At 46.0% G+C, this 15,279-nt stretch overlaps 1 protein-coding gene across 5 annotated transcripts in view; it reads left to right on the forward strand.

Moving 5' to 3' along the window:
- The window catches only part of ENAH (ENAH actin regulator), a 167,659-nt gene that overhangs the window by 73,742 nt on the left and 78,638 nt on the right, over positions 1-15,279 (forward strand). For 2 of the 5 annotated variants that reach the window (XM_087828919.1, XM_087828921.1), the window contains exon 1: positions 8,587-8,831. The exons of the other annotated variants lie outside the window; for them this stretch is intronic. Coding sequence is in view for 1 of the 2 variants with exons in the window: in XM_087828921.1 (XP_087685047.1) it covers positions 8,827-8,831 (5 nt within the window). In the remaining variant the exon portion in view is untranslated. Of the gene's footprint in view, positions 1-8,586; positions 8,832-15,279 lie in introns of those variants that run through there. 5 annotated transcript variants of the gene reach the window in all.

Raw genomic sequence — 15,279 nt, forward strand, 5'->3', positions numbered from 1 at the left:
GTTCTTGAAAATTGCACATAAGTCATCCTCTCCTATCTCATTGGCTAGGAAAGCTTGGAAATGTAGACTTTAGCTGGGCACATGGCTTCCCCACTCAAATAAACTTGGAGTTTTAGAATTAAGGGAGAGGAGAAGGCAACATGCAGAATTTCTAAGGAAGCCAGAAGAATTTGGAATTGTTTTATCTCTATCTTCAGGGAAAATTCACTCCCTTCTTTTGAGGAGCCTCTCTTCGCTCCCTCTGGGTATGGTTCTAGGAGGTTCTCAGGCTGGGCATGAGACCCAAGCTAGATCAATCAAAGCCCTTCATCCCCTGGCCAGTGTTTGGGTCAGGTCCCAAGGACCCAAGTGCCATCAGGGCTTCTCTCCATTTTCCCCACCTACAGTTTATTAAGATGGAGCACGTCCCTCTCTGGTGGCCAAGTTAAGAGGTGAGCCAGGAGCTGCTGGCAGCTGTGGTTACAGCTTTGTGAAGAGGCCAAGCTGAGAAAACGAAGCTCAAAGATGTAAAAATGCAAGACCAGAGAGAGAGCCTTGACCATTTGAGATGCCGGTCACCCCTGCCTTTCCTGAGGCTTCATTACATGAGAAATATTTTCCTTAGTTCAAGCTGGCTTTCTGTCCATTACAACCTTTTGAAGAAGGATAATTAATATAGGCCTCTTGCCCTGTGGCAAGGACGAGAATACAGTCAGCCTTAATGAGAGAATTTCAGGCATCTACTCTGAGGAGGGTGGTTTGGGACCCTAATGAAAAAAAATTAAGGGGTCCTCCAGTGAGGGCATGTATATGTTGATTTCCAGGGCCCCTTCAGGATCACTGCACTCCGATATTTGTAAAGGTCTCCCCCCCATTTGCTCGGATTCTTCCCCCTTCCTGACTCAGGTGCCCACTTCCAGTCAGACCTAAGTATCTTGAGTCCTCAGTTTCCTTCTTGTAGCCTTGGCAGATCTCTGATAAACTCTGTCTCTCCTGCAGTTACTTGATATTGCTCTGAGACCTCCAAGAACACCTGCTTCTCCCCTCTTCCCTCCTTTGAGAGGAATGACCTTCTCAAACCCTTCGGAGGGATGACCTCAGTGTTTTTCTCAAATTGGAGCGAAATATGGGTTTCATCCTAATTCACGCCTGGCTCCTTTACCAAGAGGCCAAATTGCCCCTTGTCGGTAACTTTTACGCATCTATGCTCACCCCCTTGATTGCTTTAAATTCTTCCTTGTATTCCTCCCATGCAGTCTTAGAAAAGAGCTGCTCTACAAAGCATCCATTGAGTCAACCTTGACATAAACTCTGAGTTTAGCCAGTTACATCAACTCTCAAAATTAAACAGACTGTTCAGTGCTTGGGACAGACCAGCCTTCTTACGGATTGTTCCTTAACTTAATTTGGGCATCATTTGGCAGGAAAAGAAAGCCAAACCAGGCTTGACACTCAACAGAGGCCCAGAGCTGTAAGTAGCTCAAATAAAGTGAATCGGTGTCACCATCTTCTTAGTAACAGGAGAGAAAATAAAGTAACGATTAGGAAGGAAGCGACCAGACTGAAGTTTTGAAGGGAAGTATCATTCGCAAGTGAGAGACACTGAATAAAATCAAATACGATGAGCTGCTCAGTGAAGGCAACGTTATAAAAACCACACAAAACAAAGTATTTAAAGAAAAAGTAATGATGAGAAACATGGCAGATATGAAAGGCCGCCTGAGTTAGACAAGAAAGCCTGAATGGGAAGCTAAGGTAAGATGGCTCTAGTCAGGCCTTTTCCTGAAATATTACAGCTCTATCCACGGATGAGAAAAATTTCAATGAGTACTTAAGTCCCAAAATAATCTTTCACAAGAACATAAACAAACAGATGGCTCTTTTTCAAAGATTTTATTTGGTAAGTTTCTTGCTAGGCTATGACTTAATTTATTTTTTATTTATTGATTGATTTTAGAGTCGGGGGAGAGAGAGAGAGAGAGAAACATCGATTTATTGTTCACTTACTTATGCATTCATTGGTTGATTCTTGTATGTGCCCTGACTAGAGATCAAACCTGAAATCTTAGTGTATCAGGACAATGCCCTAATAAACTGAGCTGCCTTGCCAGGGCCCTAGACTAAGACTTTTATGCCCAACTGCTTTGCAAACAACCAAAGCTCAAGATAACAATCGAGTCACCTAAGGGGTATGGCATTCTTTATCTAGTCTCTCTGATACTAACTAGAACATTAAGAAAGAGAATGTAGACCCTTCTTGGAAACAGCTTTTTTTTTTTTTAAACATATTTTTATTGATTTCAGAGAGAGGAAAGGAGAGGGAAAGAGAGAGACAGAAACATCAATAGTGAGAGAGTCATTGATCGGCTGCCTCTTGCATGCCTCCAGCTGGGGATCGAGCCAGCAACCCGGGCGTGTAACCTGACCGGGAATCGAACCCCCATCTCCTGGATCCTAGGTCGATGCTCAACCGCTGAGCCGCACCCAGCCGGGCTCTGAAACACCTTTAAAAACACACTGTACGTCATTTATTGAGTCCCCACATTGCCCAAGGTACATTTGCACTGGAGATACAAATCTCTGCCTAAGGGAGGGGTTTATTTATATAGCTCTTGCTGTGGCCTCCTGTGGCAGAATCAGGGGTTAAGTGACTTGAGAGCATTTTGTTTCTTTTGTTTCTAACTATGCTAGTTCCATTTCCCAAGTGGACCTTGAGTTTTTTCTTTCCATTTTTTTTTAAAGATTAAAATATACAGATATATATCTTTATTGATTTCAAAGAGAGGAAAGGAGAGGGAGAGAGAGAGAAACATCAATGGTGAGAGTCATTGATCGGCTGCCTCCTGCACGTCCCTACTGGGGATTGAGCCTGAAACCTGGGCATGTGCCCTGACCAGGAATCAAACCCGGATCTCCTAGATCATAGGTTGATGCTCAACTGCTGAGCCACGTCAGCCAGGCTAAAGATTTTTTTAAAAAATTGATTTTAGAGAGAGGAAGGGAGAGAGAAACATCGATGTGAGAGAGAAACATTGATTGGCTGCCTCCAGCACTTGCCCTGACCGGGAATCAAACCCGTCACCTTTTTGATGTACTGGACAAATGCTTCAACCAACCGAGCCACACTGGCCAGGGCTTTTCTTTCTCTTTTTCATCAGAGGAAGTAAAGTGAAATAGAAGAGGCCACCTGGTACAGAGGTTGCATGTGACTTGTGGAACTGGTCTTTCTGCTTTTCTCATTTACTAGCTGTGCGGCTTTGAGCAAGTTTCTTAACCTTTCTGTGCCTCACCTTCGTGAGCTACATGTATAGCAGGGATGACCGTAATGGTACCCACTTCCTAGGAATGTTGTGGGGATTAATTGAGTTAATGTATGTAAGTGCCTAGGAGGTTAGCAGATATCATTATTGGCTAGCTAGTCAGCTCCATTCGTCTCTTACATTCCTGTGACCCAAGGACACTCCTTTTCTCAATGTGAAGCCTGCCTGTGTCAGTTTCCATCTAAGGAGGTCTGAGCACTGCACAGAGGAGTTGGGAAATGAGACTAAATTCTGCCCTTAACTGCCTTAACTTTTGATTTTCATTTCAATTCATTTGTGACTCAGTATTTGGCCACTCAGCATCGCCATTCGACTTCATCGTAAGTTGGTATCAATGATAAGTGAGGCCAAATGAATGTATTGAGACCAATGACACACAAGGAGATTATGTTTTCTGATAACTGCTCTTTCCTTTCGACTTTACTAAGACTTCAGTAGAGATGGAATTTTGATATTAAATTCAGAAAACGAAGATTCAAAGATAATTTCTCAAACTGGAATTTGGCCATGTCACCGTGCTTAGCAAGAGTTTCAAAGAGCAAGATAATTGGGATTTTTTAATGAGCTTTGGAACTTACCCGAAAGGTGGACAAAAGCTAGCAAAGGCACAGTGTTAAGCAGTGTGAATTCATTGTAGACAGCTTGTCCAGGATACATCCTAGTGGTAATAACTTTCCTCTCTACTGTGATTAGCCAGAAAATTATCTTTATTAATTTTTCTCCTGATCTCCTTTGAGGAAATACTCCAAGGTGAGCTGTCACCTGATCATAATGCCCATAAGATAATGGACTGGTGTTCTCAAGTTTGATTACAGTAAATGGGACAAGTAAATCAACTCAATGCAAGAAAGAGGGCAACCACCAGTTTTAATTCCCAAGCTACCAGGTAGATTTTATAAGCGATAAGAGTTCAGAATTAAATTAGGGTGATTCTTCTTTTCAATCTAATTTCTAAAGCACCGTGATTTGATTTTCATTGAGAAACAAAGCCCACCTGCCGTATTCTTTATATGGCAGCCACGACTGAGCTTCGTGGGGATAATGCATTGCCTTTTATAGATCTAGCCTCTATCAATTCTTGTTATTCCAATATTGGGCGGGCTTTGGGAATCTTCTGGAAAATTTAAACAGTGTAGCACTAAGAAAAGAGACCCTGGGGAAGAGGAAATGAAATTAACTGGATAAATCCTAATTTGGAAGGGAGAAAAATGACAAATGGAAGAAAAATGCAAATGGCAGAGAGGCAAATAGTTTCCTCTCATGTCTGTCTCCTGATAATATTTCCGAACCGAGATTATAGATGGGCAGCTAGCGCTGGAAGATGAATAATAAACATATCTTGAATCCCACTGGAATGTCATGTTCTGCATTATTTTTTTTCCCCCATTCTCGGAGAGACAAACAAAATTATACTGATTGCCAACAAAATATACACGATACTGTTCCATATAAATAGAAAATGCACAATCATATATACTCCAAGCTACCTTCCCTCTTCCTCACCTTAAGTCCTGATTTTCCAAGGGAGAGCCCTGTTTTTGGGTGACGGGAGACTGTGCCTACAATCCTTAGCAGTGATTTTCTGACTGCTGAGTACCATTAGTCACACATCCTCCTCATGCCCATAAATGGAGGCCAAGCCCACACTGATGCTATCAGACGAATTTAAACAAGGCATGTTCTGAGCGAACCCTCCCAGCCAGACTCACAACACTCCTGAAGCAAAACCCTCTCCGCCACAAACACGTTTTGTTTCATCCGCGCCGGAGTGCACACTGCTGGCAGATGTGTAGGCCCACTTGCAATGGCTGTGCATGCCTAGGGACTGGAGCAGTCCCCCTTCTGGGATATTAAACTGGGGTGCTGTTCTAGGACAAAAAGTTCAGGTCCATATACTTAGTGTTAAGAGAGTCTATTTCTTTTTAAAATATATATATATGTTTATTGATTTCAGAGAGAGGGAGGGAGAGGGAGAGACAGAAACATCAATGGTGAGAGAGTCATTGATCGGCTGCCTCCTGCAGGTCCCCAACTGGGGATCGAGCCTGCAACCCGGGCATGTGCCCTGACTGGGAATCGAACCATGACCTCCCGGATCCTAGGTTGATGCTCAACCGCTGAGCCACGCTGGCCGAGTGAGAGTCTATTTCTTTTGATGAATAGTTCTTCTTCACTTTAGATTAGAGCAGTCATTCATTCACTCATTCATTTATTCCTTTTTCCCCCTTTCAAACATCTGGGTACCTACATGAGGGCTTCCGACTCGGCAACTGTTCTGAGAAAAAGTTCAAAGGATTCTCACCAAGCCAACACAATCTCAGCTAATTATTAAACAGGGTTTATGAGAAGAGAATCAGCTTTCATTGTTACTCCTCTAATCCACTCTTACTTATGCCATAAAAAAGGTTGTATGAGGTTGTAGAAAGAGCAATGGGCCAATCATTGGAAATTCCGGGTTCAAGTTTCAATTCCACCACAATGGGACTGTGGGTAATTTACCTAACCTCCCTGGGCCTCACTTTCGTTTTCTGAACAATGAGTGGGTTGGCCTTAAAATTCCTTCCATCTCTAAAATTCTTTTATTCTATATGGTAACACATTCCACAAAGTTTCCTTTGTGACCAGAATAAGCCTGTGATTTCTTTGCTCAAGTTTCCCTCTTGACCTCTCTTTGATTGTTAAAACCAAATACGGACAAGAAGCAATAACATTTTGTCTCAGGCAACAAATTGCCCTTCCGCAGAAGGAACTTTGGAGGTCAGGCCACCCATGGCAATATCTAAATTCAAAGGCAATGGTATGACCAACTTGTGAGCTGGCGGGCTGCCATCCAGAAGGCTGGAAATGGTTGGAGGCGGCCAAAATTCTTGGCTGGTACATTTTTAATAAACATAGAAAATAAGGACAGCATTTTTCCACGTGGATTGCTTAATTTGGTACACGTACCACTGGAACATTTGCTGTTAGGATAAAGATGATGTGATATATCACTTATTTAGCGCAGGATGGATTAACTTTCACAAATGAGAAGTAGGTTATGGAGTCATCTGTAAGGAATTTTTACCCTTGCCTCTTGTCTCTGGCAGGAGATAGTTGGAGTCATTACAGCAAAATCCCCACCCCTTTTGGCCCTTTGTAAGACTTTTCCCTGAAACATAAGCTTCGCTGGATTTACTGTATTGCTATGAATGGACGGAGGGCAAATTGGTGAGAATTCTTTGTGGTCAACCATGTCTTATTAATAATACTTTTCCCAAGATGGTGCCATATGTCTTATTATTGCTTTTCCAAGAAGGGGAAGAAAAAAAAAAGCCTCCACAGCAAATGTTCTTTGGTTTATTTGGGGAATAACATTGGAGGTGCGTGTGTTTGAAGTACACAAATTACAGTATCCATGAGAAGACAATGGACCTCAGGGTAGTTAGGCGGTTCTCCAGTGCCCGTTGCGCTAACTCATCCAGTCCTTGAAGTCTGTACCTCCCCGTCTCCACTCGCCACAGGGCAGCAAGGACATTTTGAGTGGCAAGGCCGTTTTCTCCGCAGGGCCTGGAGCTCCTTGAATAAAAAATACCGCGCGGTGGTTAAGCCGCAATTAGACGTGTGGGTGGAAATTAGCGTTAAGTACACGGCGTTGCAGAGGCGCCGTGCGTTTTCCAGGACCCGAGGCCACCCTGGTTCTGCGCCCAAGCGCCAGGTCGCTGCTTCTAGGGGGCCTGTTGGTTCGAGGCTGCAGGTTCCAAGGAGAAAATAACTTCAGGAAGCTTTTTATAGTTAAAACTGGGCCACGCATCAGGCGTTGACCAGGCAGGGCTGCAGCTTGCTCTTGGAAGTATAAACGATCCCAACCGTCGTCCCATCTATCATGCCAGCCGGTGCCCCCATCTTCAAGCAAAGCACCGAAACTTTTGAACACGTTTCCCCTCCCCCGGAGTCATGGTCGTAGGCCTTCCATTTGGGGTTAGATCTTCCAGTCGTAAAAATCCGGTTAGCAACAGACCTCTTCCCGCCTGGCCGTCTTTTTAATAGAAAACACAGCCCCTTCCTGTCTCAGGATTAGGAGAGGCCCGAAATGGGTTCCAGTTTAATTTTTTATTTGATTATTGGATGCGCTTTCAGACTGGGTGCGCTCAGGGCCCCCCGGACACCCCCTGCGCCCTCCCCCATCCCACTTGAATCGGATGCGCTCCGCCAGCGGTTGGCATCTTCTATGCCTTTTAAAGGAGGCGATTCCGAGACGGAACGCGCGTGATGGTGGAGCTACAGCCGCTACCGTCAGCCCGCGTCCCTCCCCGCCCCGCGGCAGGAATTCCCCCGTCCGCTCGTGACGCGGGAAAGGGGTTTCGCCGGCCGCGCGCCTCCCGCGGCCGCGTCGCGCTTCCCCGCGGCTCCGGGGATGAGGTCATCCCCGCGCCCGGCGGGCCCGGCGGCTCCTCGGGGCGGCGCGCAGGGAGTCCTCGGGCGCGGAGGGAGCGCCGCGAACAATGCCGACCATGTTTCATTTCGCGGCTACGCCCGCGCCCGCCCCCCATCCCGCAGCAAAGGCTGGGCACGGCGGCGCGGCGGGGCGGCCGGGATGCCCACCGACGCGCCGGCCCCGGGCCCGGCCCCGAGATAGCAACAGGGCGAGCTGAGGACAAGCCCCGAGCGCGCGGGGGGCCCCCGGCCCGGTGCCCAGTCACGCATCCCGGCTCCCCACGCGGGTGCCCTGAGATCCATGCGCCGCGGAGGTCCCGGCGGCCCGGCCGCGGGGGAGGCCCCGGAGGTCCCCCGGCCTCGGGGGGAGCGGAGGCGGCGGGGAGGGGGCGCACGGCCAAGGACAACCCCGGGCGAGGAACCCCCGGCGGAGGCGGGGGGCGGGCGGGGTGCAGCCCCAATCCCGGGGGCTGGAGGGGGCGGGGTGGGGAAGCAACAAAGAGCCTGACCACCCCGCGCCGCCCGGCTCGCTCCCGCCCCTCCCGCTCTCCGCAGTTGCGCGGGGCCCCGCCGACGGCTGCTGGGGAGCCCGGCCCCCCGCCGCCCCTCCCCCCGCGCCGCCCCCTCGCCCCCGGGGAGGGGGGAGGGAGGGGAGGCGGCGCCTGCGTGCTCCTCCGCCGCGCGCCCCGCCTCCTCCCGGGCTCCTGGCGGCGGCGGTGCCGACTCTCCTCCCGCGGCTGCCGCAGCTGCCGGTTGCACACGGCCTGGGCGGCGGGCGCGCGGCCCCGGCGGGCACCCCTGGGAGGGCGGCCGAGGAAGCTCCCGGAGGCGGCGGCGGAGGACCAGGCGGCGGCGGCGGCGGCGGCCGCGGGACCGCCGGGCGCTCGGCCTCTCCGCCCCCTCGCAGCCTTTCTCGCGCCCTCGTCCCTCGCCCTCCGGGCCGGCGCCTCGGCTTTGTGCGCGGAGATGGTGTAGCCGCCCGGCCGCCCCGCCAGCCGCCGGCCGCTCGTCTCGCGTCTCCCCGCCGCGTCCCCGCCCCTGGAGGACGGCCCCCCTGGGCTCGGCGCCTCCCGCGTCTCCCGGCTGCTGGGGAAGCCTCGGCGCCGCCGGCACCATGAGGTGAGGGGCGCGCGGGCGCGGGGCGGGGGCCGGGCGGGCCATTGTGCCGCGGGCGCCGCGACCCCGCTGTCCCCGGACCCGCCTTCCCTCCCTCCCCGGCGCGGCTCCGGGGTCCTCGGTCTGCTCCCCCTCCCCCTTTTGTCCCTTCCCATTCCTCTTTCTTTCTAGCGACGCTCCCCAGCCCCTCGCGTCGGGGGGTGGGGGGCAGGGCCTCCTTCCGACGGGCCCCCGTTTCCCCTCCGACACCCGTCGGCGCCCGGGGTTTCCCTTCCTCGCGCCCTCGGCGCCCCGCGCCCTCCCCCGGCCTCGCCGGCCGGCCCTGGGCGCCAGGGAGGGGGTTCGAGACCCGGGGCGCGCGTGCCGCTCGGGAGCAGGTATTTCCCCGTCTGCCCGTGAAAACCCCCGTGCGCTCCGATGGCACGACTCTCGTGTTTAATTGAAAAAGGGGGAAAAGTTTGAGCGATCTGGCATCTCCGCGGGTAGGAAGTGCCCCGGTAGTGGCCGGGGAGGGGGTCCGAAGGGGGCGATTCCCGGGTGGGCAGGGAAGGGGGAGCCCGGGTTGGGTTGAGGAGGGGCGCGCAGGGGGAGACCGAGGGATAAGTTAGTTGTTTGCGGTGCGTAAACGCGGGCGGGGGGGGGGATTTGTTTGCAAAAACCCTTTCTCTCCTTGCTCTGTAGCAGCCCGTGTTGCATTGCAGCAGCAGCAGCAGCAGCTTCCCCCTTTCCCTCCGTGATCAATAAAACAAGCTTAATTTTTTTTTCCGCCCCAAAGGCAAGATTGGAACGCACCGTCGTAATCGAGCTTTTTCCTTGCTACGAGGAAACATATGGTGTGACATTTTTCTTTTTTGTTTCTCCAATTGTGTTAGGGAAGAATCCCTGGTGTGGTGTGTCATTCATTGGAGGCCCCCCCCCCCCAGCCTTTCCTAAGCCTGTGGTGTGTCCATAACCACCTCTTTTGGGGTTTGTTGGTGCAGGACTTCGTGAGAAATGGGACTTGGTAGACTGAAGGCCGATCCATTCTGCGTTATACTGTAGGCCTTCCTTTTGGGTGAAACAATTGAGGATATAAAGTAAATTACTCCATTTCTGGGTCCTGGAAGAGATAGTCTTACAGTTCATTTGGATTTGAATCTCCTTTGTGTTAAAGATTAATGGCCAACCGTTGCCAAGACCTTTATAGTGTAATACAATGAGATTTGAATGATATAATCTACAAATTCCTTGGCTTTGGCAGGAAAATGTCATGTCATTGAAATTCTTTTCGCAAATTAAGTAGTTTCCCCTTTAAACTTTAGATTTCTGTTTTCTTTTCCTATCACGGTCGAACGCTTTCCCATTTTTTAAAAATAAGTTTTTTTTGTGATTGAGCCGTATACTTCAGTTTACTGTGGACTTGAATGAATGTTTTTCTCATATTCCAAGTTACAGATCTTGATTGCGGTGGCCTGAAAAACTGTGTTAAATGCTGTTTCTCTATAAGTGACCCTTTTCCTTCGTGATTTCACACGAGTTATTTTCAAATGTAATGGATCACTTTAAAATGTGATGATGCCATACAAACCAAAAAACATAATCTTTGCAATATATGGCTTGGAAAACTTGAGCCATTGGAGGTTTTTTTGTGTGTGTTTTTTTTTGTGTTTTTTTTTAATCAAGTTACTAATGTCATTGAAAACTTAGAAACTATAATAAAATACATGTAATGTTAGAACTGGTACTACACTATATTGTTGATTTCTCCTTTAAAGATTTAATGCCATAGGGGTCTTGCAGATCAGAGGCCATCAGTTTTTTCCAAACTTTGGATAAACTTAACACTAAACAGTGTAAAGCGGTGAAACTGGGATGTTTTAAGTAAAATGATTGTAGTTTTCTGACTCAGACGTTGTGAACCAAAAAAAAAAAGTTAAAGTTTTGGGTGTTCAGTGAAGTGCATGATCTCTGTTCTGTATCCTTGTCAAATCTGTCACCTTTAAGTGAAGGTAAATTATGTCTTCACTTAAAAGTGCCTTTTCTGATAAAAAGTAACTTGCACTTTTTAGCTCTTTTCCTGCTCTATTAGAGAGGGAGGAATCAGACTGATGCTTTCCAGTAGCGTAAATATAGAACATGGTCCACAGGTCTGAAAAGTTTGTTCAAGCAGTCGACAGTAATTCTTTGTAGGCTAATTTTGAATAATTTAAAAGCAGAAAAGAGGATCAGCTTTTCACTTTGGAAGGCATTGGATTATTTGGTAGGTGGTTTGTGTAAGGTGTGTACCCATTTCCTTCCATACCTGTAAAAGTAAGATGGTCTGATTTGGGGGTTCAAAGGTTCTTGTGCTGGTGGCAGAAAGCTTTGGGATATTTTGGTGCTTATGATGGGGCTTTTCAGGTTATATAAATATTTGACTGAGTCTCAGTAATGCTTTCAAGCACTGTAGGACATAAATGTTATACTATGAAATCGAATCTATTTTAGTTACAGTAAGGAGTAGTTCTGTTAAAGACTATCCAGAAATAGGAATGCCGCTTAAGTTGGTCAGAGTTCTGAAGAGAGGGTGTGATGAATATGTTAAGTATTTAGGATAAGATCTCTTAGATAACTTTAATTTTAGGAATAGCGTGCCTGCTATGATGTAATGTAGTCCTATACAAAGGGAACTGAGTAATACTTTACATTCCCGAAACAATCTTAAAGGCCTTCTACACAAGTTAAAAGCAGTGTATAGAGTTACTTCTTAATACTTTGCTTAAAGATGAGAATTTAAAATATGAGAAAGTGTGTTTTGTAGACAAAATAGTGGAAGGGTTGAGACCATCCAAACTGGTACTTTTAGTGTAACATCCAACTTTTTTGGTTCTGTGTTTGTTTTTCATTTATGTAATGTTTCAAAAGGTGTGTAGGATGGTCTGTGATTGAGGTAGGTACACATATGTAAATATTATTATAGTGTATGCCTTTTAAATAATTGCTTTTTTTTTTTAAATCAAGTGGTTAGTTACTCAAGTTTTTTTCTTGTTTGTTTGCTTGTTTGTTTTTTTAAATAGAAAGAGGAGCTGGTCTGATCTAATATAGTTGCATTTGGCTGAGAAGAGCTCAGATGATTTTGGATTGACATTCTTGGGTCCATATTAAATAGTAAACAGTCCAGGATTCCACTCACTACTTGGTGACTTCCTCATGTAAAAAGGTGTAGGGTTGTGAGGATTCATCCAAGTGGCTTACTGGCTGGATGACCTTGAGCCAGTCACCTTATGTTACTGATTCATAGTCTAAAATACATAAAAATTAGGATAATTGTTTACCTGGTAGTGAGAGTCAAATGGTAATAGAAGAGAAGGTGCTTTGTATACTTGTAAGTATTATATAATTCTGTTACTCCTCTTGTTTTGAGCTTTAATTATATAAAACTTTTGGTTAGTTAGCTTTACCATTTTGGGTCTCATCTAGTTCAGGGATGGCAAGTTCATTGCATTTTGCTTATAGTTGGTAGTGGCTGCCATGTTAATGCAGATGTAGATGCATTTCTGGGCTTGGTGGGAAAGAGGGCCGTGGTTAGTAATGTTTGACAAGCACTGGACAGTGTTTGCTGGAATGCCACTTATTTAATTATCTGAGATCTAGTCCAGCCTTCTTATTTTATAGGTGAGGAAATCGACCATTACCGTTTCCTTTCTTGGGTATTTTTAGAGCCTTTGAAATACTTGTGATTTTTGTTACCTTTGTGTACGGTAGTGATAGATACACTGGACGTTTTAGAGTGTGGTTCAAGCAAGGCTCAGGAGGTCCAGGTTTTGTATGCTGACTCATGAATTGAGCAAACTGGTAAAAGTGGAGATAATTCCATTATTTTACGGGATAGTTGTGTCAAGTGAGATGGCCATGAAAGGATACAGAGAGTACTGTCTGTGTTTCCCTGGGTCTTCATTTATACTTGTAGCTGTTGGATGTGTGATTTTCCCACAGAGGTTTATTTTAGGGGCAGGAACCAAGTTTGTATTTTTTAAGACTGTCATTGCCTTGCATGTAGGCATCGTTTTGCATTGTAGGTATTAAGTGGATAAATCTTGAGTGAGTGTGGATCAGTGGAGAAAATGTGCTGAAGTTTACTCAAGGCTTCGGATGATGGTTTTGGTTACTTATCCTACTCACAGCTTAGATCTGGGGTGATTGTATAACTTGTAAAACACCCAGTGTTTATCATGAGTGTAAGAAGTATTTGGAAAGATGTGATTTCGATTTTTATGTGGTTGTGGGGAGGTAAAGGATACTTAAACTCTTCCTCTGCCAACTTAAAGTTGCTCCCCCTCTTTCCCTTTCCTGTCTTTGAAATTGAGTGGAACTAAAAGTTAAGAACAGAGAATCTGAATTGAGGCCGGACCTCAGTGGGTGCTTCCCCAAACAAGGGCTTATGATGTTTTCTGGAATAGAAGACAGAAAGGGAAGTTTGTCAGACCTGGGAAGCCATCCCTGGTTTATCTGCCAGCTATTCCCGAGTGTTCCTGTGCACTCTGTATATTTTTTGCTATAGCATTTATTACATTGTTTTATAATTACCTGGATCTGTCAGTCCCTCTTCATTGTAAGCTCCTTGAGGGCAGGGACTGCATTTTTGTAATCATGGTACCAGCAAAATATTTGGCAAATAGTAGGTGCTCATGTAAATTTTTGACTTCGACTAGAGTGTTCTTTTCCAGAATCTGTTCACTAATGGTAACAACCACAATTTTTGGAGTACCTGCAATGTTCTAGAAGCTGTGCTGCGTATTAGGGGGTGTAAGATAGAGTTTGCCATATAGACCATGTTAATAAAGTTATTTAATTCAAACAAACAAACAAGAACAGCATCTTGGCCACAGGAATAGGTGTAGAGTTTGGTTCTTACTCAAACACAAAGCCAAGGAGTGGCCAAAAAGAGTCACATTCAGGTTTGTGTAACTGCAAAGCCCTTTGGAGGGTACCATGTTTTCTTGGTTTTTCTCATTAGACCCTGAATTAATAGAAGGCCATCATTCTGTTTTTTTTACTCTTTTTGATCATGGGACTTGTAAATATTTTTGAGCAGTAAGTTTATGCCTATCTGTTGGTTTAGCTTATTTCTATTCCATTTTAATGCCTGCTTTGTCTTGAGTCTTGTCAAGTCTTTAGAATACCAATACTTTTTTCCTATTTTTTGCAATTATAAATAAAGCTGCTATGAATATTAAATTGGATAGTTCACGATACTCGTGAAGGAAGCTGTATTAGTCAGCTTGGGGTGCGATAACAAAACACCATAGACTGGGTGGCTTAAACCACAGAAACTTCTGTTTTCCAAGGTCTGGAGGCTGGAAGGCTGAGACCACCGTGCCAGATGGGTGGGTTCCACAGGGCTTTCTTCACTGGCTTGCAGACTGCCTCCTTGGCTCCTCCTCGGTGTACCCTCTAATTGCAGAGAGACAGATCTCCCTCTTTTTACAAGGTCACCAACGCTGTCAGATTAACATCCCACCCTTATAATCTCATTTAACCTTAATTACCCCCTAAAAACTCTTATCTCCAAATGAAGTGACTGTTGGGGAACAGGGCTTCAACATATAAATGGGGGGGCACCTTCCAGTCCATAGCAGAAGATTTCCAGGTGTGTCTTTTTTTCTGGTCAGTGCATACAGTTTTGATGGAAAAAGCTAATCTGTATAATGCTTAGGTGATTTAGGTGAGTGGGTGGATTTACACAAGAGATCCGTATTTTCTAGAAATTTCTGTACATGGGGAAGCTTTTGTTTTAGAACGTTTCTAATAAGTTTAATTAGCATGTAACTTTTCCAAAGAATGTTTTTGATGTGTAGCAGTAAGTGTAGAGTTTGCATGGTGGAAGGTAAAGAGTGTAGGCTTTGAAGTCAGCCTGAGTTTGAACCCTATTTTGACATTTCCTAATTGATTTTTGACTAAGTTATAGTTTTTGAGATTTGAATTTCTTCTGTAAAATGGTTATAAACTTTTGCATTACAGAGTTGTTGGGAAAATTAAATCAGAAATTATATTAAACTGTGGCATAACACTTGGCACATAAATTGGGCTTGATAAGAATAAATCCCCTACTTCTACGAAAGTCTGACATCTCTTAGGTTTATGTTAAGAATATAAAGAGCCTTGTAAAATGGTACAGCTGCTTTAGAAACAGTTTGGCAGTTCCTCAAAAACTTAAACATAGAGTTACTGTCTGACCCAGCAGTCCCACTCCTAGGTATGGACCCAGGAGAAATGAAAACATACGTCCACCCAGAAATTTGTTCACAAATGTTTATGGCAACGTTATTCGTAATAGCCAAAAAGTGGAAACAACCCAAATGTCCATCGATTGATCAGTGGAGAATCGAACTGTAGTCCATCAGAAGGAATAGATGGAAACATGGTAAGGGAAGGAAGTCAGACACAAAAGGCCACGTATTGTCTGATTCCATTGATGGGAAATGTCCAGAAT

The sequence above is a fragment of the Miniopterus natalensis genome, chromosome 21, assembly GCF_054644295.1.
Source record: "Miniopterus natalensis isolate mMinNat1 chromosome 21, mMinNat1.hap1, whole genome shotgun sequence".
In the NCBI taxonomy this organism is placed as follows: Eukaryota; Metazoa; Chordata; class Mammalia; order Chiroptera; family Miniopteridae; genus Miniopterus; species Miniopterus natalensis.